This window comes from Rhopilema esculentum, chromosome 8 (genome assembly GCF_057945365.1).
Source record: "Rhopilema esculentum isolate cy_ngs chromosome 8, ASM5794536v1, whole genome shotgun sequence".
In the NCBI taxonomy this organism is placed as follows: Eukaryota; Metazoa; Cnidaria; class Scyphozoa; order Rhizostomeae; family Rhizostomatidae; genus Rhopilema; species Rhopilema esculentum.
The window spans coordinates 2,609,152-2,634,551 of NC_142822.1; the positions used below are offsets into that span (position 1 = coordinate 2,609,152).

General features: G+C 36.6%; 1 protein-coding gene across 1 annotated transcript; it reads left to right on the forward strand.

Annotated features, from left to right (window-relative positions):
- The first annotated feature begins 5,640 nt into the window (after positions 1 to 5,640).
- Positions 5,641 to 24,519, forward strand: LOC135694486 (DEP domain-containing protein 1A). The gene is made up of 10 exons (XM_065213253.2): positions 5,641 to 5,899; positions 6,455 to 7,659; positions 8,316 to 8,419; positions 8,879 to 8,926; positions 9,697 to 9,849; positions 10,045 to 10,211; positions 13,312 to 13,434; positions 13,965 to 14,021; positions 22,268 to 22,465; positions 23,012 to 24,519. The coding sequence occupies exons 1-10, from the start codon at positions 5,819 to 5,821 to the stop codon at positions 23,153 to 23,155; spliced, it is 2,280 nt and encodes a 759-aa protein (XP_065069325.2). The 5' UTR covers positions 5,641 to 5,818; the 3' UTR covers positions 23,156 to 24,519.
- Positions 24,520 to 25,400: the final 881 nt, after the last annotated feature.

The following is a 25,400-nucleotide window of genomic DNA, read 5'->3' on the forward strand; positions in this document are numbered from 1 at the left end:
GATGAGCAGCAATCTTTCTCGTTTGAGATGAGCAGCAATCTTTCTCGTTTGAGATGAGCAGCAAATAATTGTCATGTATATTAAAGCTTGATTAGAAACATGTAGGCAATCAAATACAACTTGAAAGGCGGGAACGGAATGCATTTTGTTGGGTAACCCTCTAATCATGAAAAGTTATTACTCACATTGTGCAGGATTTTTTTAAACTGTAAACGTAAGTAACAAAATCAAAAGGTTGTATTGACTTTGGTCATGCCAAGTCGGTCCCAAATCCCTTGAACAGGGGCTCCGACGCAAGTTGAAAAGTAGGGACCCAAAAGAAACGATTTCGCGATAAAGATTTCTTCCCTGATGATGTTTTTAATCATGCTCGAAGAAGATATTTTAAGATTTCCCTTTGGTTAGCACCGCAGTGTGTTTAGTATGAGCAATTAAAGTTTACCTATTGTCATAATATATACCTGAAGGCCTAAGTGTTTTGAGCCTTAATAGTTGAATCTCACGAATCCTCTTAGCACCCACTTTGCAGATAGTTAAGAATTAGCATTAGCTCGCGCTATAAGTGTCATAAACTACCTGATTCTGTTAACTCTATATGTCTGAAAATCGCTGTAATAAAGTGAAAAACCTTTTTCTAACTTGTCGCATATTGATTGGGTGATTTGAAAGGTTTTTAAGCCTCTACACTTTGTGTAAATAAAACCAACAACTTTTAAGAGAGAGATTGTCTCCATGTGCCAAGTGCTAAAGAAATCGCGTGTTTAAAGAAATTTTTCGTTTATATGCGAACCAGCACTTTTTATTTGTCGGGAAAACCGTTCTCTGCTTAAGTTGATGGCGATTCAATACTTTTGAGTTTGATGGATTAAGTACAAACTAATTGGCAAGCGACAAGGTTCCTTTGATTTCCTCTAGAAGGTTTCACAGGAAAGGATGTTTCCTAATACAGTGAATCAGCTTGGTTGCGAAGGAGAACTGTTGCAAAGACGTGCAGGGAGGGATAAGTGGTCTGAGACGAGCCTAGCAGGTTTCTCCCAAAGCAACGATTTTCTTAACTTATTCCTTTCAAAATGTTAGACAGTTTTCAAAATACCTTTTTATAGATTTAATGGATCAATTTCTGTGCACAATTTGGGCTGAGGATATAAAACAAGTGATATATGGATTTATATGTTACATTTTTTTTTTTATAAGAACAATTTTATAAAAACACGAGCCTCAAAACTGGTCAAAAGTTAAGAACAAATTAAAAACAAGCTGAGGCTGAGCTTCTGCAAAATGCAATTTTGAACAACGTTTCTTCTCAAAATCGAGGATTTTTGGCGAATATTTGAAGTTGTCAGCAAATTAAGGCTGTCTCACTCAATTTGATGGCAAATGAGGCCTGAAAACCTCCTTAGAGTGAAAAAGCTAGCACTTGCACTGCTTAGACCCTATTAGATTAAGAACAAATTAAAAATAATCCAGCCTCAGATTTTCGAAAAAATAAGAACAGTCAGCCTGAACTTAAATTTACTGGTTCTTATAAAAAAGAGTGTAAATGACAGCGAATGAATCGACATTGTCCTTTTGAGCCCGAATAAGGAAACTCTGGCTAAGTATTGCTAATTGTGAGGAGGGTTTTTGCCACATATTTATTAAATTTCATGACGGCGAATTTCTAGCCACATAGGTAAAAGATCTTGAAAACAAAATCAAATCTAAATCAAAGCTTCATTAAGGAAAATTTCGAGGATAAAGAATTTCATTACAAACCAAAGATGAAAGCAACTTGTCTTGGGATCCATACGGGGGGTCATCCGCCTCTGTTGCCGTTTGATAGAAGGAGCAAGGGGGCCAAAGTGTCCTTTTCATTAGAGTGCTCTTAAAACCGGCCTTGTGTTATTATCAAAGAGGTTTATATGAATTTTTGACTGCAGTGCCTAATTCATGACGTCATTTCTCAAATTTTTAAAGCTACGAATGACCTTTCAAATGCCCTTTTACTTAAGCCTGCCCCCTTGTTCCTTGGTCGCTCCGGCGTCTCTGACACTACCACAAGTACTGAAAATTCCGACTCCCTTCAGATATTCAAAAAACTTATTATCCATAGATGCCGTATTTGCAACTGCAAAGACTAGGTTGGATTCAATATTATGAATTCTATTTTCTAACTATATATCTATAATGATAGATTTTATTGATTTTCATTAAAAGTTGGCCTTAATTAGCAACAATAGGTATGAATTAATTGCAATTATTTACAAAAAAATAATTAATGATAAAATGTTTATTATTTTAAGGGGACAGATTGCAGACAGGTCGGTTGCCCACTGTAAGCACCATGATTTTCAGATCATTTTGCATAACAAGTAATAAAATAATGGGCTTCTGTAGTGGGTCCTTCTTTCTCCTGTTAAACTTGCAACAATATCAAGGTCGACCTATCACATGTTGTTATGATTTTGCCCCTATAAGGAATTTTGTTTATCTACGTCACGCAAAGGGATTTCTGTTAAAATATTGGTCTTCCACCTCTGAAGCGAGGCTGGCGCTTTACCACAATCTGTAAATCATGTTGAGATGCTTAACCCAAAACTGTAGGCGCACACTTGAAAAGTGAAAAGACACGCTATGCTAGCTATTTTTGCTGCGGGCTATAGTTATATACTGCCTGTGGTTTTGAACCAAAGCCATCATAATTTGCTGCTATGTAATTTTGCCCTCAAAATATTGCAGATAAAAGTTTGCTCTTATAACATTGTAAATTACATCGCATAAGCAAAATATGTTCTTTCGACATGCAACTAACAGGAGTATGAGGGGTAGACACTAGGATTAACACTTCTGTATACCATCACTGCAAATGTATTGCGTTCATAATCAGCTACAACGGTTAAGAAGTTAGACCAGCACATACAAAGGCAGATACCTCTAAATTTGCAAGATCAATTGAATCTGTTGTATATCCACTAAGATGTTGCCACGTAGGCATGGGCTCTTTCCCCGTCAAACTATCGTAAATTGGCTTTAAAACGTATGAACCAGAGGCAAAACAACAATGATCCAGTAGCAAAACTAGTGTCTTTTATTGACCACATCTCAATCAATTTTGAACAAATACAACTGATTTTACATATTCAGAGGTATTTTGTGGTGTTCTTTCAGGTTATGAGGTCAGAATTCTAAAACTCTAAACATAGCCTTTTTTGATAACGTCACTCTGCCATTCTATTCCCGACCTGTAAGATGCTTCCCTGGGTACTAGAGTCTCATGTGTACGAGAGTATGTAAAAGTAAGTAAAAACAGAAAAAGGAAATTGTGAATCTTCTCCATTAAGATGCCTACTTTCCAACGATGGAGAAGATATTCCTGGAAATTTTAATGTTCATTTTCTTTCTGTGAAAATCAAGCACATCTTTTGAAAGAGTGAACAGTCCCTCCCTTGCAAAAAAACCAAAGGTTAAACCTACCCAATGAATGCGATGTCTTAAATAAATGACTTGGCACTGAACAAGGAAGTTATCCACCATTATTTTTGGCAACTGGACACATGTATAAACGACTAAACAGCTATTGTATTCTTACTGAAGGACCCTTCTGAAATTTTTTGGAACAATAATAAAAAATAGAGGCCGCTCTTCAAACATTTTCTAGAATTAAAAATACCCTTGAAAAGCCAAGTGGCAGGTTGACCTAGCAGAAATACCTTCTATCTTAGAGCAAGCATCTGATTAACAACACACCCACTACTGGAATTGACACACTGTAAATTTTTTGATATATGATAAAATAACATTCAAAAGTAAGAAGAGCAACAGCAATAGTAATAAATTCATCGCTTGGCTTAATGCTACAGAACATACTGTTGACGGAATGGATTGGGTTTGACCCAGTCCTCTTTACCTCGAATACCTACCTAATCGTGTCTAGGATTAGCACAAAAATCTTGAAAGAGAGTACGATCTAAGTTGTCTGTGGGTAGAAGGCCCTTTGATAATATATGACCTGATATTTTCTATAACAATACAAACGATTTAGTCACTGATGCAAGTTTAGTGCTTGCCAAAATAGTGAAGTAATGTGCAGGTCGAACTTCATAATGCCATGTTTTTCCCATTTGCTTAACACACTTTTTATGAGAACCAGTAAATTTGAAGTCCTGGCTGGCCGTCTATTAATTTTTCTAAATCTTTGTGGCTAGACTTTTCTAAATTTGTTCTTTAAGTATTGTTTTGCCTGCTCAGAGAGGATGCAAAGAATACACTTCTTTTCGAATTGAGCACAACAACAATCGATAATAAACTCCTACAAGCATGGACCTCAAATTGTTATGAGTCTGGGCTCTACTGTATTTATTTTCAATACTACAATTGATATGGTTTATGTGAACAAAATTTAGAGACGAGGCAATACTTTTCTTCATAACAATCACTGATCAGTGATAACAATATTGGAAGTGCACCATGCAGTAACATTAATGTCGAAACATTTGGGACGATCAAACTTTTGGACAAAACTTCAGTTATCAGAAATCTTGTTTTGTCCGAAATTTGTTTCAATCGGAAGTTTTATACTTTAAGAAAAAACACAAATTAATGTGTAAGCTTGCCATAGAAGATTGAGATTTGAACAAGTACAGGAACTTTTGTCTAATCCCTCGCGCTAAAAGTTCTTAATAAGCGTTTATTCATAACAGCTGCGTTTAAATATCGTTGCCTCAGATGCTATGAATTTCTGTTTTTAAGTTTTGTCATGCTCTGAATTTCCCCAAAATCTTTCCACAGTTTTTTTTGTCGCTATTAGTTTTCTCCTTTTGTTTACGTTGCCCATTATTGATTAACGTATAATTATATTCAGTTCTAGCGAATAATTTTGTATCCTCCAAAAACTATTCATTGCAAGTTTTTGTTGAGTGTTCGAAAGTTTCTCTCCGAGGTAATTTTTCTGACCTGAATCTGGAATAGTTCTGAAATTATTCTTAAGCAATACAGCGGGTAAAATTTTTAGTAATCGAGACGAAAGTTGCAATCTTTGCTATTTTCATGGAATCGAGGGTGAATTTTTAAGGCAGTAAAAATTAATTAAAAAGAAATGAAAATTCACGAAACAATGGAATTCCACTCCAAACGCTTTGTTTTATCAGCCAACTGCCAACTGCCAATATTTAAAGGGTATATTTGTTTTATATGCCCTTTAAAAAAGTTCAGAAAAAGAAAAATTAGAGCAAGCTCAAGAATTTTGCATGAATATCACAACTGTTTTGCTTGCTCAAAAACAGACTGTCGGTTGCATTTCTTGATAATACCATTCAAATAAAGACTTTGTGAGAAAATTCACAGAATTTCAACTTTTCTGGAGTACCATTTGGACCTCTCATTGCCAGTGGAATTATGGAGGAGTGGATGGAACCATTGGCAGGGAAGGCTGGGCCAATCATTTTCAAATTGTTTCCTCTCCAATTCTTTTTAGCCCCCATATCCGTAATATTCTTTGCGGTCTTTCTTCATAGGCCGTTTCTAGAGCCGTTGAATGGAAAATTTGAAAGAGCATAAATTTCCTTTTGTTTTCGCACAAACCCCCACAGGATATCATTACTGTCTGTTATTGTTATAAGGGCGTCCCACATTGGGCATGGTTCTTTTCAAATTCAAAAAAAGAGGCTGACTTCACTGCATTGGCCAATCAGGTTCAAGTGATCGCTGTTTCAAAATATGGCGGTGGTTTCTATGGAATGCCAAACACGCTGCAACGGTGCAATGAAACTCGAAGCTTGAAGTTATTGGTGATAACTATGTATATCATTTAAGCTTAGATTCACTCTTGCAAAATAAAGAAATGGCACAAGCAAATACTTTGAGGCCCATGAAGACGAGTTCTCCAGCCCAAGGAAATTCTCCGTTCCAGGCGACTAAATTGGTATGTCCAAAATGGCTTAGGCCCAATTCATGTCATGTTTTTCTCGTTCAGTATAATATTAAGAAAAACGGTATTGTAGGGATAACTAACAAGATGTATATTATAAAGCACAAAAGCTGTAGTGACGAATCAGATGTAAAACCTCCAAAGTGAGGTATGAAACGCTCAGGAAATTGAAAACATGTGTTAATTTTCTGCAACAGGAAATTATGAGGAAGCAGATTGGCTTTGAAAGCATCACACCAGTTTTCTACTTTTAGCAATTACCTGGGCGCGTGTGTGCTTTTTAGGAAACAAACATGTCTTATGATGTCTGTTTTGAATTAAAAAAAAATCGTTTTTTGCATGTTGACAAATTAGCCCTTTAAAAATCATCAGTTACAGATTAAGGGTAAAATGTTTTTGATTATTCATGGAAATTACTCCACCTTCCTTCTTAAGCCATGAAACAAAGTCTTTTTGTCCCGCAAGCATAGAATGATGATAAAAACTGTACAAATCGATTGCTGGATTTATGCTATTTTATGCTATTAATCTTTAATCGATCCTTTTCAGTGGAACAAAATGATCAGGAATTTCAAAGAAGGCATCGAGGTTAAAAAACGAAGATGGAAAATGAGAACATATGAGAATACTTTTTGTGGACAGGATGCTGTAAACTGGTTTCTGCTATATCTTCGAAGTAACCAAAAGTTTGGAAGCCATGTTACCAGACCTCAGGCGAAAATGCTACTGCAAAAATTTTTAGAAAACGGTATATTTGAAGATGCTAGGGGTAAAGAGAAGCTTTCTTTTGAAGATGATAATCACTTGTATCGATTCACACAAAGGGCTGATTCAATCTGCAAAAATAAGACTGAAATTGCAACTCAGACCTCAGTTACAAACTTACTTCGTTCTGTTAGTGTGAGAAGAAAACACACCAGTGCAGTTTTTGAGTCAAATGCAAAGGATGTTGTCATTCGGGGAAACCCTGTTGCTAGGTCACAGAGTATGAGGTGTGCTTTATTGTCTCCCAGAACAAGTGTAATGCCACCACCAGAGGCAGCAAGAGTCACTCCAGTTGCAAAGGACCTTGCCTCTTTTAACATCAACTCTGCAGAGAAACCTGGAGGTGGAAAATCTTTTGCCTCTACTGGCTGTGAAACTGGTTTGCCAAGTAAAGTTTCAAAAACCATATCTGGAATCGCTCAGCCAAATTTTGATCTATCTGATGAAGAGAACTATAATTCTATTCTACAAGATGCTGGGATTGACAACAGGGCTTTTGTTGTAACAGAAATGTCACCAATTGGTTCCAACTTCCAAAGAACCAGGTCTCTGAGAGATCCCAGAAGCATGAAGTATAGACACAAATTCATTGTTAATTGTGAGGAGGAAGATTTTCCAAATGAGCCAAGCTTTGTTCTAAATAAATCAATTCGCAGAACAAAATTGAAAAGAGCAAAATCTGGAAAATTGGTTACAGGCATCAGTTACGCAAAGACAGATAGATTGGACAGTCCATCCAAGAAGGCTAAAATGGACCACAATCTGCATGATGCACCCAGAGCACAAGAGTCAGTCACAAAAAACAAAGAGAATTTTGTCCATGACGATGAGCCTCTTCCAAATTTTCAACGAAAGAGATCTTTAAGGCCATCAACAAGAAGTGATACAACATTGGCAAAGCTGGAGAAGAAGACCTCACTGCACACCAAATCATTTTACAATGCAATCGAGGAAATTGATTCTCTATGGAAAAGTGAGACAATTGATGGGTAGGCATTGTGGTACTTACTTCTGTCTTGATATGATTTAGATTGCAGAAGTCTGTCTTGACTTTTATTATGTCATTCAAATTTGCATCATCAAATGTAAAAACATACATATAATTCATATCCCTGTTAAACATTAAGGCATTCAGGGATGTCAAAAGTATTCAAATTCAAAAAAGCCTAGGGGGATGTGGCAGTATGTAGCAGCTAAGGTTCTTTGTCCAAAATCTCTTCAAAGCAACTAGAAAATTTTCATAAGGCACCCGCATTATCTCCTGTTCTCCACTGCTTTTTCAGAATGTGCTTAAAATTCTTCCCTTTGCCATCATTTTACAGCATTAAGAAGTAAATCACATAGTAAGGTGGTGATGGAATAAGATTTTATATCAGCTTTCATGTGATATATGTATAAGAAGGTTGTGAGGTTTTTCTTGCCATACCTAGAACTCCTGATCGTTCTATCAGTCAGTTCAATGGCCATGGTAATAAAAGTACTGATTTCTTTTTCTAGATTCATTTTTTCAATCAAAAGGATATTATATATTTGTTATAATCCATAGTTTCTGTATGAAAATACTTTTTATCGTAGTTGTGATTTGAATTTTAAAATCTAATTTTCAGGTATTTAGATATCGTAAATGTGATGTTTCCCTCTGTAGGCTCAAAAAAAACCTTGATACAGAACGTTTGGATGACTTTGTAAATATCTCACTAATATCAGATCATGATACAAAAACAAATATTCATCTGGAGTTAAAAAGTGGTATGTATTGTTTTGGATAAGTTTATGTATACTTTTTCGTGATGGCCTTTTTGAATTAGTTTGTTAGGAAGATTCACCATATTATCTCTATTTTTATGTATTTTTTTGTTTCCTACACTGAGCTCTCTGCTAGATCTAACTTTAAAGTCAATTTTACTTCCTGTATTCTCTACTGTTTTCAAAGAAATATCATTGATAAAGTTGAACACATTTTACAGGAGTGTCCATCATGGCGGGTGGCATGGGAGAAACATCCCCTTTTGAATATAGGCTGCTGTCCAATCACTGTTGTCATAAACAAATCTAGCATATCTCAACTTCACTGAAAATCTAGTTTTAAGGCCATATCTATAGAACACATGGCAAGCCCATCTTGTTCGGCAAATATCTTCCAGTCGTGGAAGCCTTCATTTTAAAACATTTATAAGTTGCTTAGTAAGTTTCTTTTGATTATTTTAGCTGAAATACAAGAGTGGACCCTTTCAGCCATGAAATTCCTTGTTGAATGTGAGTATGTTTTGTATAACTATCAGGACCGCACTTTGCTTAAATGACTAAGTACTGACTACAATCACTGCCAAAAGTCTTGGAACACTAACGTAGGTTTTCAAAGGCAAGTACAGCCATCCCCCTCCCCCCCCCTAGGAACAATGTTGATTTACTATAGAAAAATAAAAAAGGGGTTATGGAGTACGCTTTTTCTTGTGGATTGTTTGATACTTTTCTTTACTTTCAACATTGTTTTGGGGGGAAAGGGGGCGGAAGTGGTTGTATTCAAGAAAACAAATGAAAAATAGAAAAGCACAGCGCAAAGTGTTAGGTGTTCTAAGTAATTTTGGCAGTGATTGTAGAATGTTTCTGTAAAACAAAAAAGAAGAAAATATGGCATTCTCTAAATGTATTATTTTCTTAATAAAAACGGAGGGAAAAGGTGGTTGAACGCTTTTATAGATAAAGAGTTTACAATATCTTTGAAGAAGAACAATTATAGCTTTTCTTGACTCGCATGAATAAAACACTTTGAAAACCAAAGTAGAGCAGCCATAGAGTAGAATGAGTTCACTTATAACAACCTATCTTACTGGAATCTAAAGGGGGCTTGGCCTACCCGCCCATTGACGTGGTCCACATTCTTTTAATCCTCGTGTGTCATCATTTTATCAATAGACGGAGATGATGTGGACGGTTCCAGTCCTAATTTGAGAACAATTCTTAAACTTTATTTTTGCTTTCCGTTTTGTTTGAATTCTTCATTTTGTAATTTGAAACCTTTTTAGGGCCAAGAAGCAAAAGCATTGAGGAAGGCGATCTTCCGTCCTACCAAGGGTTTGAAAGCGATGTTTTTCGCGCCGTTCAGGATCACTATGAGTGTAGCCTCAAAGAACCATTGATGACATACAATATGTTCAAAGTACTCGATCTTATGTCAGGTTTGTCAAAGTACAGTTTTCTTAGAGCTTCGCTAATAACTCAAGAAATGCTCAATTTAACTCAAAACCACATTTGAAATCAGTGCTAAGAAAGAATTCTTCGTTATTAGGCTCAGGTCCTTTCTTCGATTAGGCTCTTGCATCTTCTGTACCTTTTTAATTTACAAATGACGTGATTGATTTTCTGCATTTCAGATACGATTGCAAAAGACTTTCAAAGAGCGATTCGTCTATTTCAATACATTTGCCTTCTTATTCCAACTTGGAATCGAAAGCAAATCTTTCTCATCCTTCGATTTATGGATAAGGTTTCCAACAACCTATCACTGAAGCTGAGTCAGGATCTACCTAATAAGGAACTGGTATGTACCATTTTTGTAAAGTAGGAACCCGCATAAAAGAACCTAAGTTTTTTCTGGCAGCCTGAATACGAGGGGAAATTCACTCTTGCAAACAGCGTACGAGATTTTACCCAAAACAAAATGATTTCTAGGGATTTTTAAGTAAAACAATAGGTTTTCCATAAAAGGTGTACGAGATTTTCTTGGAGTGATTTGCCCTTCGCCTGAATAGGTTCTTGATTAACAGGCTGCTCTTCTAAATTCCAGTCTAAAAGGTTCTTAACAAGGTTCTTATATACGTACAGGCCTTGCACACATTAACGATGTTTTCCAATGCAAGAATTCTAACAGACACACGTAAACCAGCTTTGTTTTTCATGTTAAATTTCAAGCCAATCTAATTAATTTGTGTTGTTAGATTGTCCAATTAGAATGCAACATACCATGCCTCTAGGCTGGTTTAATTTGCCAGTGTGAATAGGGTGTAAACATACCAATCCAGAAACCTTTTTTCTTACATATATATATATATATAAGAACCTTCCAAATTTCAGCCTCTTGGGGGTTCTTAAAATTTATTAAATTTCAGCCCCAAGGTTCTTTAGAAACAGGTTTTTTTATGCGGGTTTCTACTGCACTGTTTTTACGCAGATTATTATGCCGACTGCCAGATTTATTTTTTCTTTAATATAATGAATTCTGAAGTCGTTTAATTGGTAAGCTCTGATGCTAATTACCATGAAACAGTGATTAAATTCATTTTTGTATTCTTTAAGAAGACAACTATAAACATGACTTGGTAAGGTAATTTGCAAATTGCTGTAAATGTTCAAGAAATATTTGAAGGACTAAACTTGTAATCTTAAAATAAGAACATAATGAAAGCATAAGAAACGGTAACAAATCTTATTTTATAGAGATAAAAATTGGAATATTCCCATCTCCCATGTTTTGTTTGGGCCTGCAACCAATGTAGTAGCTGGATCTAAATTTTATTTAGGGTTGTTTTTAGATGGCAAACTACAACTAGCTCGGGTGATTTTACAAATAAACTATTCTGAAAAGCCATTGATGAAATATTTACAAAGCCTTCAATTCCACGGTCAATGATCAGATATATTTTTAAAATGTATAAAGTCATCTGTCCCGTTTGTTGAGTTTACAAGACAAGTTTTGCCACAGCTTCTTAACAATGTATTTGACTGTCCACAGTATACGGATTTACCCGTGACGTTCTTGCATCATTGCCTCGACGTAAATGGAATACTGCATACATTCTTTATGCACACGTTAGAGTCTACTTGCTGACGTAATCTTACTCAAAGTTTCTTGATTTTAGTACAGCTGCAATGGGGTTATCTAGTAATTAAACTACAATGCCTGCCAAAAGTACTTGGAACACCCAGCAATTTACGCTGCATTTGATATCTTTCATTCCTTTCATGAAAAAAAATTGCTACTTCCTCCCCCTTCCCCCTAAAACAATGTTGATAAATTAGAGAAATATCATAAAAGAAGCACAAAAGAAAGTGCTTCCTAAAATCTTAACCCGTTTAATAGTAAACCAACATTGTTTCGTGAGGGAGAGGGGGATGATTGGTTTTGATTTTGGAAATTGATGTCAGTGTTCTAAGAATTTTGGCAGGCATTGTAGCCATAAATCCGCGATTAACTAGGTAAGGCCTGTTTGATTTCCAGTCAACACTGTTGCACGGTTATAGTTACACAAAATGTCGCAGAAAGTAGTTTCAAGGCAATCGACAGATACCAAAGTAGCTTAGAAAATGTGTCAATCAACTATTGCCCAATCAGTTGTGTGATACCACTCAGGTTCTTATTGATTGGTCAATGGTTGACTGACATATGACTTAGGCCACTTGTGTTTTTTGATTGCTTTTAACAATTACGAAAGTTGAAAATCACAACCCAGTGAGTTTAATATAAAGTATATAAAGTGTGGAAACCAGGCAACGTGTTTTTTAGAAAGGTTATATGAAAGGCGGATGCCTTAGGCAACGATTATTCCTAAATCTCCAGTTTTGCGAATTCAATATCTTACAATGTAAGGTTATGGCAAGAAGATCCAAATTTTTGTCTGTATTAAGAATTATATTTATTTGTGGAAAGCATTTCTTGAGACCCAAAAACACATTATAAATTTGCCCTGAGTGAAACATATGCAAGACTTTTATCAACAAGTATAAATGTTAGCAATATAGACACATTACTCCCTTAAATTATCGCCATGAGTAGGTCAAGTTTTTCTGCAAACGTAGTAAAATTGAAATAAGCCTCAAAAATCGACGTTCGAAAGAGGTACTGCTTAAGACTATAGTAAGAAAATTAAAATTAAATTGAATTTTCTGATCTAGAGGAAGATATTTGCGCGCTAATAAACTCACAAAATCAACCACGAGCCTTGCAAACTAAGCATATTGCCAGTGATTGACTTTCTATTTGTGCCAATTATATCAAGTCTTGAAAGGTCGTTTGAAATTTGAAAAGCCGTGCATTATATGGAATTTCATTATAAACCCACATAATCGAATGCCAGGCAATTTAACATGAAAAGTTGCCAAAGAAAATATATCTCTGTGATAAAAATATGCTCTTCTCTCAAGCAATGGATGCCTGAAAGAAACTGCTGCTTTCTGTGATCCAATGAAAACTGATGATTAATCTGTCTAGTTTTTTGCAAAATTTTATTGCTTGAAATTGTCATAAAAAATATAGCATCGTTGAAACTCCATTAATGGACATTTCTCTATAACGCACTTCTGCAAGCAACATTTTCCCAATAAAAAATTACTTCTAAGGCAATCGACAGATTTTGTGTAGCTTCACGCTCACTGATTGGTCAATTGCTGATTGACAAATAGGCATTGACTTTAGTAATTTGTCAATTGCCTTTTAATTCCCTCGTTTTGGTTAAGGACGGATAACGGGCTCCCCCTATAGCAGAGAGTAGCACAGTTCTACAAATACTCACCATATTGATGTTTGACCGTGAATCCCGTCCATCTTTTTTCTCAAAGCTTTCATTTGTCCTTTGCTTTAAATGCTTTTAGTTCTTTTTTTGCGGCTTAGTATTGCCTCTGATGCCTTCTTTAATCTAATATAGGTGGTCAGGTCCTTCCACCGAACTGTCATTAGAAACAAGGAGATGAACTATCCTGAAAAAGACACTATGACTTCTATTAGAGCTGTTACATTCATGATGGAGAATCACAAGCAAATTTTGTCGGTAAGGTAGCTGCGCTTTGTACAGCTTTCATAGCCTTATAATCGTATATTTAAAAGAGATATTAGTATGTTCAAAGGGTCCTGAATTGGCATTCACCTGTTAAATTACATTGGTTACATTGGGTTGGGTAGGGATTGGCAAAGTGTTTATAATATATTAATTGGAGGTATCAGTAGGCACCTGTTACATAACGCAAGAGGGTAAGCAATATTTATGTGCGTTGTTTGTCGTGTTTATGTCGAGTTTACTTGCTCGAGATCAATTCTACCTGCATTTATCTCGTTGATACCTTAACTAAAATGGTATCCTTAACTAGACAGTTTGTTGCGGGAAAGGGGGTAGGGCGTTGGCAAACCTTTTATGAATCGGTTTTCTATTAAAGTAAGCTGAGACAAAGACATAACGAAAGGTCCATTCAATGAGCTGGTCAAAATAGGTTACTGTCACATTTTAGTCTGAAAAATGCGAGAAATGATAGAATTACAAATGATTGGCTTATTGCTATCTTGACGTCAATGTTTCCTTAACAGATACCAGAAGAACTGCAGAAAATGAAAGAGACTTTCAAAATCAAGGAAAAAGATTTAGTAAGTATTGTTGTCAATTCTTCTAACATTTGTTTATTTTTTTTTGAATCACTGTATGTAGATGTAGTTGTAAAATCTAGGGACATTTAAATACGATCCATAGATTCTTGCAATAAAAAGTTAGATGCAATCCACCAACCTTTTCTAGATTTTGTAAATTATGGTCTGCTTTCATTCTTTGCTTTCACTTTTTAGATGAAAGAGTTAAATCTATGTTTATTTCTTTGGCAAGACTAACTTTTCTGAATTCATTCAAATGCTTGTTTGTTACCCTTCATAACAACATTTGAGTAAAAACATCAACGAATTAGTTTGTCAATATATAACAAATACATAAATCAGTTGATGGATGAATAAATGAAAGGTAAGAGCTCAAAATATTAGATTTCGCATGATAAGCTTTTCAATTTAGCTTATAATACATTTTTCTTTTAATTTATGAAGATTTAATTATCTGCGACTACCCAGCAGCAAAGAAGCACTCTCGAAAAAGATCGATCTGCTTTTTGTTATTCATCCATGCTTCTGCCCATTGCTTAATAGGTTTTTAAAAGAAACTGTTTTTCGCAAAAAAGTAATTGTTTGTGACACGCAACACACATTTTGTGCGTTCTATCAATGAGATCGTATCTTTGTTTCAATGAATTATGGAGAATGAAGAGAGAAAAAATTGTTGCTTTCTAAATGACCTAGTTAGTTAATGACCCTGAACTCACTTCTCCATAAGTATGTCTAAGCTGGGAAATAAAGTAGAACCTGCCACTTCAACAGCGAAACCTGTTTACATTTAAAAACAACTGAAGGTCATTTGCGAGTTTTTATAGCATATCTCATCTCCACCTCCACTAGTCCCATATGCTTAAAGGGGCGATCGCTCTCATCAATTAACACAGTCAAGCTCAGCTCGATTTGCAACCTGCCAATTTCTCATACTGCCAAATGCCGCTGAAACTCTTACCTGAAACAAACTGATGTTCCCCGTGACTTGTGATACACAACATTTTAGATGTGCCTCGATCGTGCATAAACAACTTTGATGAAGTCAGATGTGAAGTGACGTCAAATTGGGCATTTTGAGCTAGTCAATAAATTTGATGTTAAATCATATATTGACTCAGTTGATCGTTGATCGTATCTAGAGGTTGTTTTGGGTGAATTATATTGCTGGTCGCTGCTATTCTGAATTTGCTTACCTATAAACGATAATGGGGACATCGACAAGTTCATTTGAAAGACCTCTGTCTGGCAGCAGTGGAAACGATGTTGATGAAATACATGTGACAAGGGAATTTGTGCCGCGGCAACAGCTAATGCCCGCATCGAAACCAAAAATGAATTACTACAAATGTGACAGTGACGGCTCCTTGAGGAGCAACCAATTGCCAGGCCAAGTTCCATCGAATGATTCAATTTCCTATGGTTCATCTCTTTCTGACGACATGTCATACGGAGAAAGCATTCATTTAAGTGACTATGCTCTTAAAAATCAGACCGAGGATGAAGAACTATCAAAGTTAAGCAGCGAGCCAAACTTGCCCGGCCGTAATTCAAATACTGATGTCGCGCGATCGTCTGACTCAGTGCCTAGCATGAACAGAGATACGAAACGCTTCCCCGCTTTAAAAGTCTGCGAACGTCCAAAAAGGGTCAAATCAGCAATGTTTGAGTCGCTTTTAGTCGCCGTGCCGTCGTTGAAACGACTGAATTCAGTAGGGAAAGAAAACAACCATAAGGGTTCAAGAAGACAATCGTCATCAAGAAAGGGAAATTCATGTAATCAAAAAGAGGAAACAGAAGAATTGGAGAACAGCTCTTCTACCTCATGGCCTGCTCCACGTGAAAAGGCGTTAGAAATTTGGGAGAAGAAAGGATCAAATGATTCGTTTTCCACAAGTCTATTTTCGAAGGATTTGGCTGCTTTTGACAGACAAAGAGTGCTGTCAAGGGTTGATGAAGTACTTGAAGATGTATGAACCAAATGTTTCACCCCCTTTTCTTTATGCAGTCTTATTGGAATAACGTCGTTGTAATGAAAACCTTTGTAATGTTTGGATTGATAAGAGTGTTTTTTTTATGTTAGTAAATCGTGTTAGTTATCAGGAAAATCTTTTGTTCATGTGTCCAAATTGACTGTTTCCTCTCGAAGGTGCCGTGGAGAGGGCTCTGGGGGGCTTGGCTGGGTCATAACAAGTGAGCTCATGTTTGGTTGGACGATTTCTTTTGGGCAACCATTTATAATGCTTTTCTTTGAATGACAAATTTCCTATAGCCTTTTTGAGTCAGTGAATTGTTTGGATGGTTTCTGATAAACATCAGAGAACATTTATAAAAGATGCAAGTATATTTGGTGTGGTCATGGGAGTGGGCACGGTTATGGCTTCTATAAGACCCCGTCTACACTGTCCCGGGACAATTTTGTACCGTTACGGTTCGCAAGTGTTTACACTGTCGCGGTTCCAAATTGTTCCGTTTAGCCGTTCCGTTTACACTGTACCGGTACGACCTTAATTTAATGGTAGAACATTGTTTAGAAGAAGCTGTGTTTAGTCAACCAAGGCTTTTTTTTGCCGCTGAAGTCAACAATCGAATTTTTATTGTGAGTTAAAATGGAGCGGAAGGCCGATTAAAACTTTACTTGGATGAAAGACAAGGTGGCCTTAATTTTCAGTGTTATTTTAGACTACAAAACTGCAAAGTCCAATCAAGGCTTGGACTGGGAAACACTACAAGCCCTTTCTGTGGTCGTCTTTTCTTCAGAATTTCCTTTTCTTCAGAATTTGAGAACGTAGTTACGCCACAATCAAGGCCTCGATTACCTGAAACAGCCATACAAAAGACCTCTTTGTGAATTCGTGACAAAATCGTCTCGGATAGGTGTTTACACTGTCCCGTTCAAAAACGGAACCGTGACGGTACAAAATTCGTTCGCTTTCAAAGCAGGGTCAAAACTGTTCCGGATAGCAGAGCAAAATCGTCACGGTTCCACATTGCTAGTGTAAACGCAAGGGCGAACCGCGTCAGTTTTGTCACGGTTCCAAACTTGCACGGGACAGTGTAAACGAGGTCTAAGTTGCTACAGTACAGCTCTGTCACATCTTTGACACATATTCTGTTTAAGAGACGTATGCATGGTTCTGCGGGGCGCAAAAGCAGGGGGTCTTGGGAGAATCGATGGAAATGTTCCATACTGACCATGCATTTTAATCTATAACACAAATACAAATGCATAATATTGACTTTTTTGGATAGGTCACACTCTAATTCATTACGTTTTGTGTCAGTATCGCACGACAAAAAGTCTTCATTCTCCATCCAAAAACTTGTTACCCATGTTCTACATCACCTGCCAAAATTGTAACATTATGAACTTGAGCGTGAACTACGTAACATCGCTCATGTTTAGCAGAATATCATTTTGATTTTGTAAACCTTGAATACGAATCTATGTATACCAACCTTGAATCCAAATTTCAGTTGTATTTGTAGGAGTAAACCAGGTTCTTGAAGAAATACACACTAAGGTTGCCTACCGATTTATTGCTGCATTTCATAAATAAATACTATGCGTATTCATAATACGGCAAATTATGCCTGTCTTTCCTTCTTTAATTCTCTGTCGAGGCATAGACACGCTTTATTGGCCAAGCTTCAAGGAAAAATTTCCCGGATACTGCAGTTTTGTTGTGTACGGAACTGCTCACTTCAGAATATCAAGACAACAGACAAAATTTAGAATATCAAGATCTTGCAGATTAATTTCCTTTAGACTGCTTTAGATATTCTTACAACATTTTTGAGCTGACATTGCTAAATTATGTAATTTTTCGTAACTATCGTAAGGGAATATGCGATAAAATGCTTGACAAAATATTATTGGTCATGCAACATTGTTTTTATCCTAATGACGATCAGCACCTACGACGCTACGACTAAATCAAACAGTTATTAGAGCGAGAATATCCTGATTTTTTAAGAGAATCACATCAGAAATGGATAGCCAAATACTATTCTCCGAATCATTTCTGATTGTTTGTACCCCCGACGCAGTCCCTATCTAATTTTGTTCATTGCGATTATTTTTAGTAGAGTTCAAATACTAGCACACAAAGAGAAGCTAGAGTTTTTAGCTGTGTCTTCAGTTATTGATGGTAGTTCTCTCCAACTGTGTTGAAACTTGGCTCATCTCACTGGAACCATCCTCTAAATCCACCTCACAATCATTCATACATTGACAAGGAGTGCCCTCGGGGCAAATTCCAAACAAACAAACATCCTTGCTGCCGACTGCAAGGGTCTGGCCCTCCTTGGGCTCAGATTCATCGCACTCTTCATAATCCTCGTCTGCTCCCTTCAACTGCCCCATTGGTGCGTTCATCAATGCTTCCATTTCTTTGTTCATCAGTTGTACGATATCCTCATTCACATCGCGCCCTTCTTCGTTCTCCAGCTCGCAATATCGCTCTGCTTCGCTGTAGTCAGATTCTGTGGTCGTCTCAGTACCCACAGTTTCGCTTGTTACGCTCCCCTGGGCTTCGGACTCGTAAACTGCCACCTTCGAACCACTGCTCGTAACTACCTTTTTTGTGCTCTTGTATGTTCTCTGGCAGCTCGCTGTTTTCGTAACAGACGTTGCGGCGGGGCTGTTTGTAAAGAAAGACTTCAACATGGCAGACTTGACGCTCTCACGTCTATTTAAATCCATAGTTGTCAGAATCGCTAAATGTTTAATACCGAATCGATACTGCTTTGTTCGTGTTTTGTTTTCTAGTATCAGTTCCAATCTCAACGTGCCCGAAACCGCAGCTTTCTAGCTGGTCTCTAGACAAGGCAACGTTGATGCAGCTCTTCCCTGTTTTCTCTAGGGCGATAGTAGTTCCTTAAACCTGTACAAAATCAGTTGTAAAATCAGTTGTACGTCAATGCAATTGCCTTCAAAAAGAACGCTGATTGAGCTCAACTGTCAGTGTATCTAGAGCTCTATTTACGACCTAGACTTGAATTCGATTTCACCTGCATATGTAAATCAACTGGAACAATGTCCTTTCCATATAAATCCACTCTGCTTATTGCAGCTCTCTGTATTTTAGCGTAACGATCGCCATTTGCATACCAGGGGGTAGAGATGTTTGCAGGGGAGAAGCACTTCTGCAGGACTCTCTTAAGCACTGTTATCCTTGATTCTATTTGCAAATGGTCAGTTGATCCTCCTACTGGCGATTTAATAGTAGTTTTTGTTTCTTTCTTGAGTCGCTTCTGCATTCAAATGGTAGATTTTGATGATAAATTGACTCCGCTCTGGCTATCAAAAGGTTTTTGCTAAGTGTTACGTGTTTGTAAAATATGATGTATTCACTGATGTATTTATTGAAGGTGCTTGTTATTAAAGTAGTTCAATTTGATTTTTTATTTGGAAAAACAGGCTCATCATCGCAGGGTTTCTATACCTAATGATATATTGTTTTACAATTTGTTTTTATGTCTTTGAGTGATGAAGATCCTTCACCTCTCAGATACATTTACAAATAAGTAAGAATATCTATAATTATCGATGTTTATATCTTTAAAGCTCGGATATATTCTCAAAGTTGCAGCCAATGCATTCTTTGGGGCTATTCCTCTCTACGTGCGTGGTAGGCGTGGCCCGCCATTTGATTGCAAAACGAATGCTTGTATAATAAGCCTTTTCGGTATTCTACTCCAGTTAGGTAAGAGATCGGTTTTAGAGAAAATGTTTCAACGTAACCACAGACCTCAATAAATTATTTATCAATTTTTTGTAGATTTTACGGTGATCTTTCTGTTTATTACTTGAATTGAAAACCAGAAGACAATTTTTATACTCCATTAGTGACCGATTACCTTGAGGTCTAATGACGTCACATGCACAGACATCGCGTAATAATCAATATAGCATTGCCTTGTACCAACAATTCTCCGTTTGCTATGATCAGATATTCCCCCTGCTCTTAAAGTGGGCAGGACGCGCTTAATATTCAAGACGAACGTTGATGTTTCTAAACGTGCCACATCAGCTAAGACTCTCATGCACAATCAGCTTTGAATACGGCTTGTTCGGGCTCAGAGCCTCTCAGTATTGATCATCCTGTGCTTTATTACAAGCGTCGCTCTCTGATACGTCGAAATCTTTAAAGTTCTTTGATCTGGATAAAGATTTGTTGTCATATATCCTGATTTTGTCAACTCAAAACAGTATTTTTCTCATCTGCGTTTGATAGACAAAATTTACTGAGAATTTAAAGAGAATCTTGCTCTTTAGATTTTCCAGGCTACAATTATTGCAAAAAGTAGATGGAACACCCAACAATATGCGTTGCTATGTTTTTTATTTCTAGCAGTTCTTTTCCCAAATAATCCCACTTTCGCACCCCTTACCCTCAAAACGACATTTTAGAAAATATCATACCAGTTGCAGGAAAAAATGTGCTTCTTGTTCCCTTTCGTCATTTTGTAGTAAGTCAACGTTGTTCAAAGAGGGAAGGGAATGGCTGAATTTGCCTTGAAAACTGACGTTAGTGTACCATGACTATTGGCAGGCATTGTAGCAGCCGGTAGCAGCTTGATTTGAAAGCCTGGAACGGCATTAGAAAATGTCCAAGAATTTTACGGTGTCCATTCTGTTCCTCTCGCAAACATGGCTTAGTATTGAAGCTTATATTGCTAAAAATGAGCCATTGCGCTAGCAAACATCCCATAATGCATTTTTAGACAGTCTGAAATCAATTTTGGCTTACTGCCATTGTTTGGACCGTCGCCACGCTCGCAAAGGCCCATTGCTAGCAATGAGTTGAAACATGCATCTTTTGTGTTCCTTGACGGTTCAAATCTGTTGTTGTTCAATGATATTAGAAGAGTTCTATTATAGCAAGCCCTGCATCCTTTCCTTTCCTTGTCACTTGTCAAACCTAAATGTACCCAATAACAGTGTACGATTGCTTATTCTATGACAAAGGCACACAGGGGCGTAACTTGGCCAATAGGTTTGGGGGGGGGGGTGAAAAGGATTTCTGCCCTGCAAAACTGAGTGGTGCCCTGCAGACCTCGTAGCAACGGTTGTCTATAGGTTACTAGTGAAAGCTTTACCAGTGTACACTGGTCTTTACCAAGGATAAACTTCTAAGCAATAAAAACAAACTTGAAACTTCATTGCCTATGAAATATCTATTTCTCTACGTGAGCGTAATTGTTTTTCATTCATTTCATTTAATGTTGGTTTGCAAAATACAAGCTAATAAACAGCTAATGGGGGGGGGGATACATGATGTAGACAGCGCAACGAAATTTAGCCCAGGGGGACTAAGAATCAAGCTTAGTGAGGTAGGAGGACCCACCATGGTTGGGTCCGACGTGAAGAAAATTTTTGAAATTATACCTTGTAAAAGGGCTAAAAAGCATCTTTCTGACAAAAATTTAGCAAAATACTATTGGGCTTAAAGAACTGATTGTTTATTGAAAATATTATTGTTTATTGGGAAAAATAGGGAGAGGGGAATATCATGCTAAAACTCTAGTATTAAACGTTGGGGAAGGAAAGAAACGGTAACCTTTCGTTTCAGATTGCACATAGTTGTGAATGACAGAGGAAGATGTTGTTTTGATTTGGGGAATTTTTTTTCCTGAACAGAAATGTGCAGTTTCTTGTATCGAGAAGGCCATGTTTACACATCCAAAATTAAAACATTGCAATGATACAGAAAATGATTTACTGAATTAATGCAAATAAAAGAAAAATGATAAAAATATACGTAAAAAAGTTAGCAATTAGATGAAACAAAATTGGTATCTCGACGATTTATTATGTTTTTTAGTTCATGCACTGTTAAAAAGTAATATATAAAATGATAAAAAATTCTTTTCTTGATCAAAGTGAGGGCTTTCAGCTCTCTATTCCCCCCAGTGGCGCCGTACCTGTCATGAAAACAATTTACAACTTAAATTAATTTGCATGGACTCAATCTTGCCCTCATAAATCAAACTTCTGCTAGATAGATCAAGTATTTCTACAGACAATTTGAACTTGGCTTGAAGTTTTGAATTGTTTTGCAAAAGCGTCTCGTTACATTTTAAGATAAAATAATGCTGGTTTTGGTAACTCATCTTTCTGGTCTTGGTTGTTGGTACAAATAAAGTTGTAATTCAGTTGTGTATATTCATACATGACTTCCTTGTAATAATTTTCTTTTGATACTTAGTATATCTTGTTGTTTTATGCTTTGTTTTCTTTGCAGGAGAATAAGAAACTAAAGGAGACGGCTAGTAGGAAACCGATCTCTAATCGCCCTGTGAGCATATGTGCCCAGTGCACAACAGACGAATATGCGAAACAGGCTGTTGATGTCACTCGACAAGCTTTGGTCGATTTATTGAACCTGATAGTCAGTGACGACACACTTCATCCAAAAATTAAGAAAAAGAGATTAAAAGAGGTAAAAAGAGCATTTAGAATTATATTTTCTTATTTACAAGCGATATTTTTCGATCAACAGGAACTCCAACCTTTGCAAAAACATTGGCTTGCCAGCATGCTTTCAACCAGAAGGCTGATTGAGAGAAGATAACATCTGTTGTTATGTCTGCATTTGGCAATAGTCTAATTTTGCACTGGGTTTTAATCTGTAAAGCTGCACAGATCATTTGGTTGTTTTATTAATCTTCCTCAAGTTCTCACACTTAAATTAGAATGATATGATAGCAATAAAATGTCATAATGAGGATAAAACAAATTGATATACTCAAGCCAAAAAATTATTTCTTGTATAAATTTGATGTTTACATGTTCCCGTTAATTGCAAACTTTTATTGCAAAATTGTATGGGCTTGTTTCCGCTAAAGATTATATAAAGGGTATTCAGACCAGATACTGAAACTCAAAATGGTCCTTCCTTACTTCCACGTGTAAAAAGAGGGCAAAGGGGTTCGGTTATTCTTTGAATTACCTGAATGTCGCTGACTTTTAATCGTCTTAATTTCAGTTTAAAAAGAATTACCCCGAAATTTACCAATTCAAATTCCCCGAAGACAATATATCGACGTGCAGCACAACAAGCCAGAGGACACTGCGCATTCGACAAGCCATTCGGCCGTTCTTCTTTAACAAGAAGAATTCAGAGTTCTGATAAGATGCAAGAGGTTTCGTACAATCTGTTAGCTGCGCTGGTCTTTATTTGGACTGATGGTAGAAATTTGATCACGCATTTTCTATCTTCGTCAGATTTTCTCTATGAATAAGAAATTACTTACTGTTCTAACTGATCTTCAATGACATGGTGATCTGGTCCCAACCTAATGACAGGCGTGTTTCACCGCCTTTTTACCCAAACAAGGACATGTTGAATTGCAATAAGCCTTTTCATCGATGTCTGTATCTACCTCACTTCCATTGAGCCATATATGATTGTGGCTTGCACAGCCTTCTTAAATCAAACATCTCGCTGAAAACAGCATTGACTCGTGATGAGGACTCGAAGCAGAGTTATTCCCAGCTAGGAATATCATTTTAAGATAGGAAATCTTTTTTGTGGAAATGTAGCATGTTCATGTTTTTGCCTTTCCTACTTTCTGGAAGTCCCACTGCCTTTTATTGTGAATATAGACACAAAAACATGCAGACGAGGCTGATGATGAAATGTGTCTTCTCTCAAGTCATTGCTCTTATCTTGTGACGTTTCTTGTCACCCACAAGCTGAACAACTTTTACCAAAAATATTTGCTTTTTCTACACAGTCATGCTCAGTTTTCTCGTCCAACGCAAAACACCTTCTAATGATTTGACTATCAAATACCATTTCTATTAGATAACTGTGAGAACCAAGCATAGTTTATAGAGCCTGGTACTACATGAATTTCCATCGTCTGCTTATAGTGCCAACTACTTCATGTAAAGGCTAAGCCTACTCCACTGGCCTTCTCCATAGCTTTTGCGAATCATCTTGTTTTTGAGTACTGTGTTTTTCTGTCTCTGCGTGCCCTTAAAATGGTTCAATAAGCAAAATGTAGCTATAGAATCTGTTTTTAACGTTATTCTAAAGGGCCTGGGCCTGATAATACCAGCCTCGATCTATGTGGATAATTATAATTTTTATGATCAAAGTTTATATTCATTCGCTTGGATGCAGTTATAAAGAACAATTTTAATCTTATATAATTATTCGTTTCTTTTTCATATTTCGTCTGTATTTTTAAATGAAGTTTAAATCTGAATTGAGTATATATATATATGTATCACTTGAAGTAAACTGTCCATTCATTGAAATCAGCTTTTATAATCAAAATTGGCGCCACGGGGGGACTCGGGGCACGTCCCCTAGTTCTCGGCAGGATCAATTTTGTAATTCTTCCAAATTCGATGAGATAATATTGGGGGAGGGGTAATATTTTAACAATGTACTTTTTTGTGATGTAATCCTACGATGTCGAAACTAACTTTACGTAACCAGAAGTTAGTCCAAAAGTTAGTCATGGGTGTTCCCAGAAAAAATTGGCGTTCTTTATTGGTAAATGGGAGTTTTCTGCCGATATAAAGGGCGTGGCTTAAAAGTTTTTGTTTTGTCCTTTGTTCTGGCGATATAAAAGGGCCACTTTTCTGCAGACCAACAACATTCTTAGACAATAGTAGAAAGAAATGTACTATATCATTCTGCAAGTAACTGTGCCTAGTATTCCCTTGAATATGCCCTTTGCTCTAGCTTGGTTGCCATTTCTTTATCAAAGAAATCCCATATTAAATTGAATATTAGAATTCGATCGAAGAAATAGGTCATTGTCCAAGTTGTACAACAAGTAGCAGCTTAAGAAATAGATCGCGAAAACTGATCCAGAGCAACTTGGTGGCAGCACGAATCGACGGAGTTTCGTTTTTTCAAGACCAAAACTTGGCTCACAAGGTTTATTTGTTAACGAAAAAGTTCTCAGAAACATTACAAAAATCTGCTGGATAGAAAATGTTTTCAGGACGTGAGGAATAAAGAATGGGCAGATTTGTTCTTTAAAAGTATCATCAAAGTTTAATTATATCGATAACCCATTCCTACAAAGAAAGAGAAAATCTAGACGCAATTACGAATTCTATCAAAGCTCATTTTGTCCAGCGCAGTTTGAAAGTTTTCAAACCCTGAGTTATTTTTATCAAAAGCACTTTATTCCTGAAAAATTTAATATCACATGTTACAAAATGATATCCTAACTGTACAAATTTGCTTAATCGTTAATTGTTAGTTGATATTTCTTCTGTTGATATTTCAATATCAATATTTTTATTAAACCTTGTTTCATTTATTCTTTTTCTCCATTTTTTGGGTAATTTTATAATCTAAAACAGAGTTTCATAAAGAGCTATGATATAAAGGTTATTTTAGAACTTGC

Excerpts from the sequence above, each read along its gene's own strand:
- LOC135694486 (XM_065213253.2), top strand. The coding sequence starts at position 5,819 with ATGGCACAAGCAAATACTTTGAGGCCCATGAAGACGAGTTCTCCAGCC. Across the intron at positions 7,660-8,315 it reads AAAAGTGAGACAATTGATGG|GCTCAAAAAAAACCTTGATA; the intron begins GTAGGCATTGTG and ends TTCCCTCTGTAG. Across the intron at positions 10,212-13,311 it reads ATCTACCTAATAAGGAACTG|GTGGTCAGGTCCTTCCACCG; the intron begins GTATGTACCATT and ends AATCTAATATAG.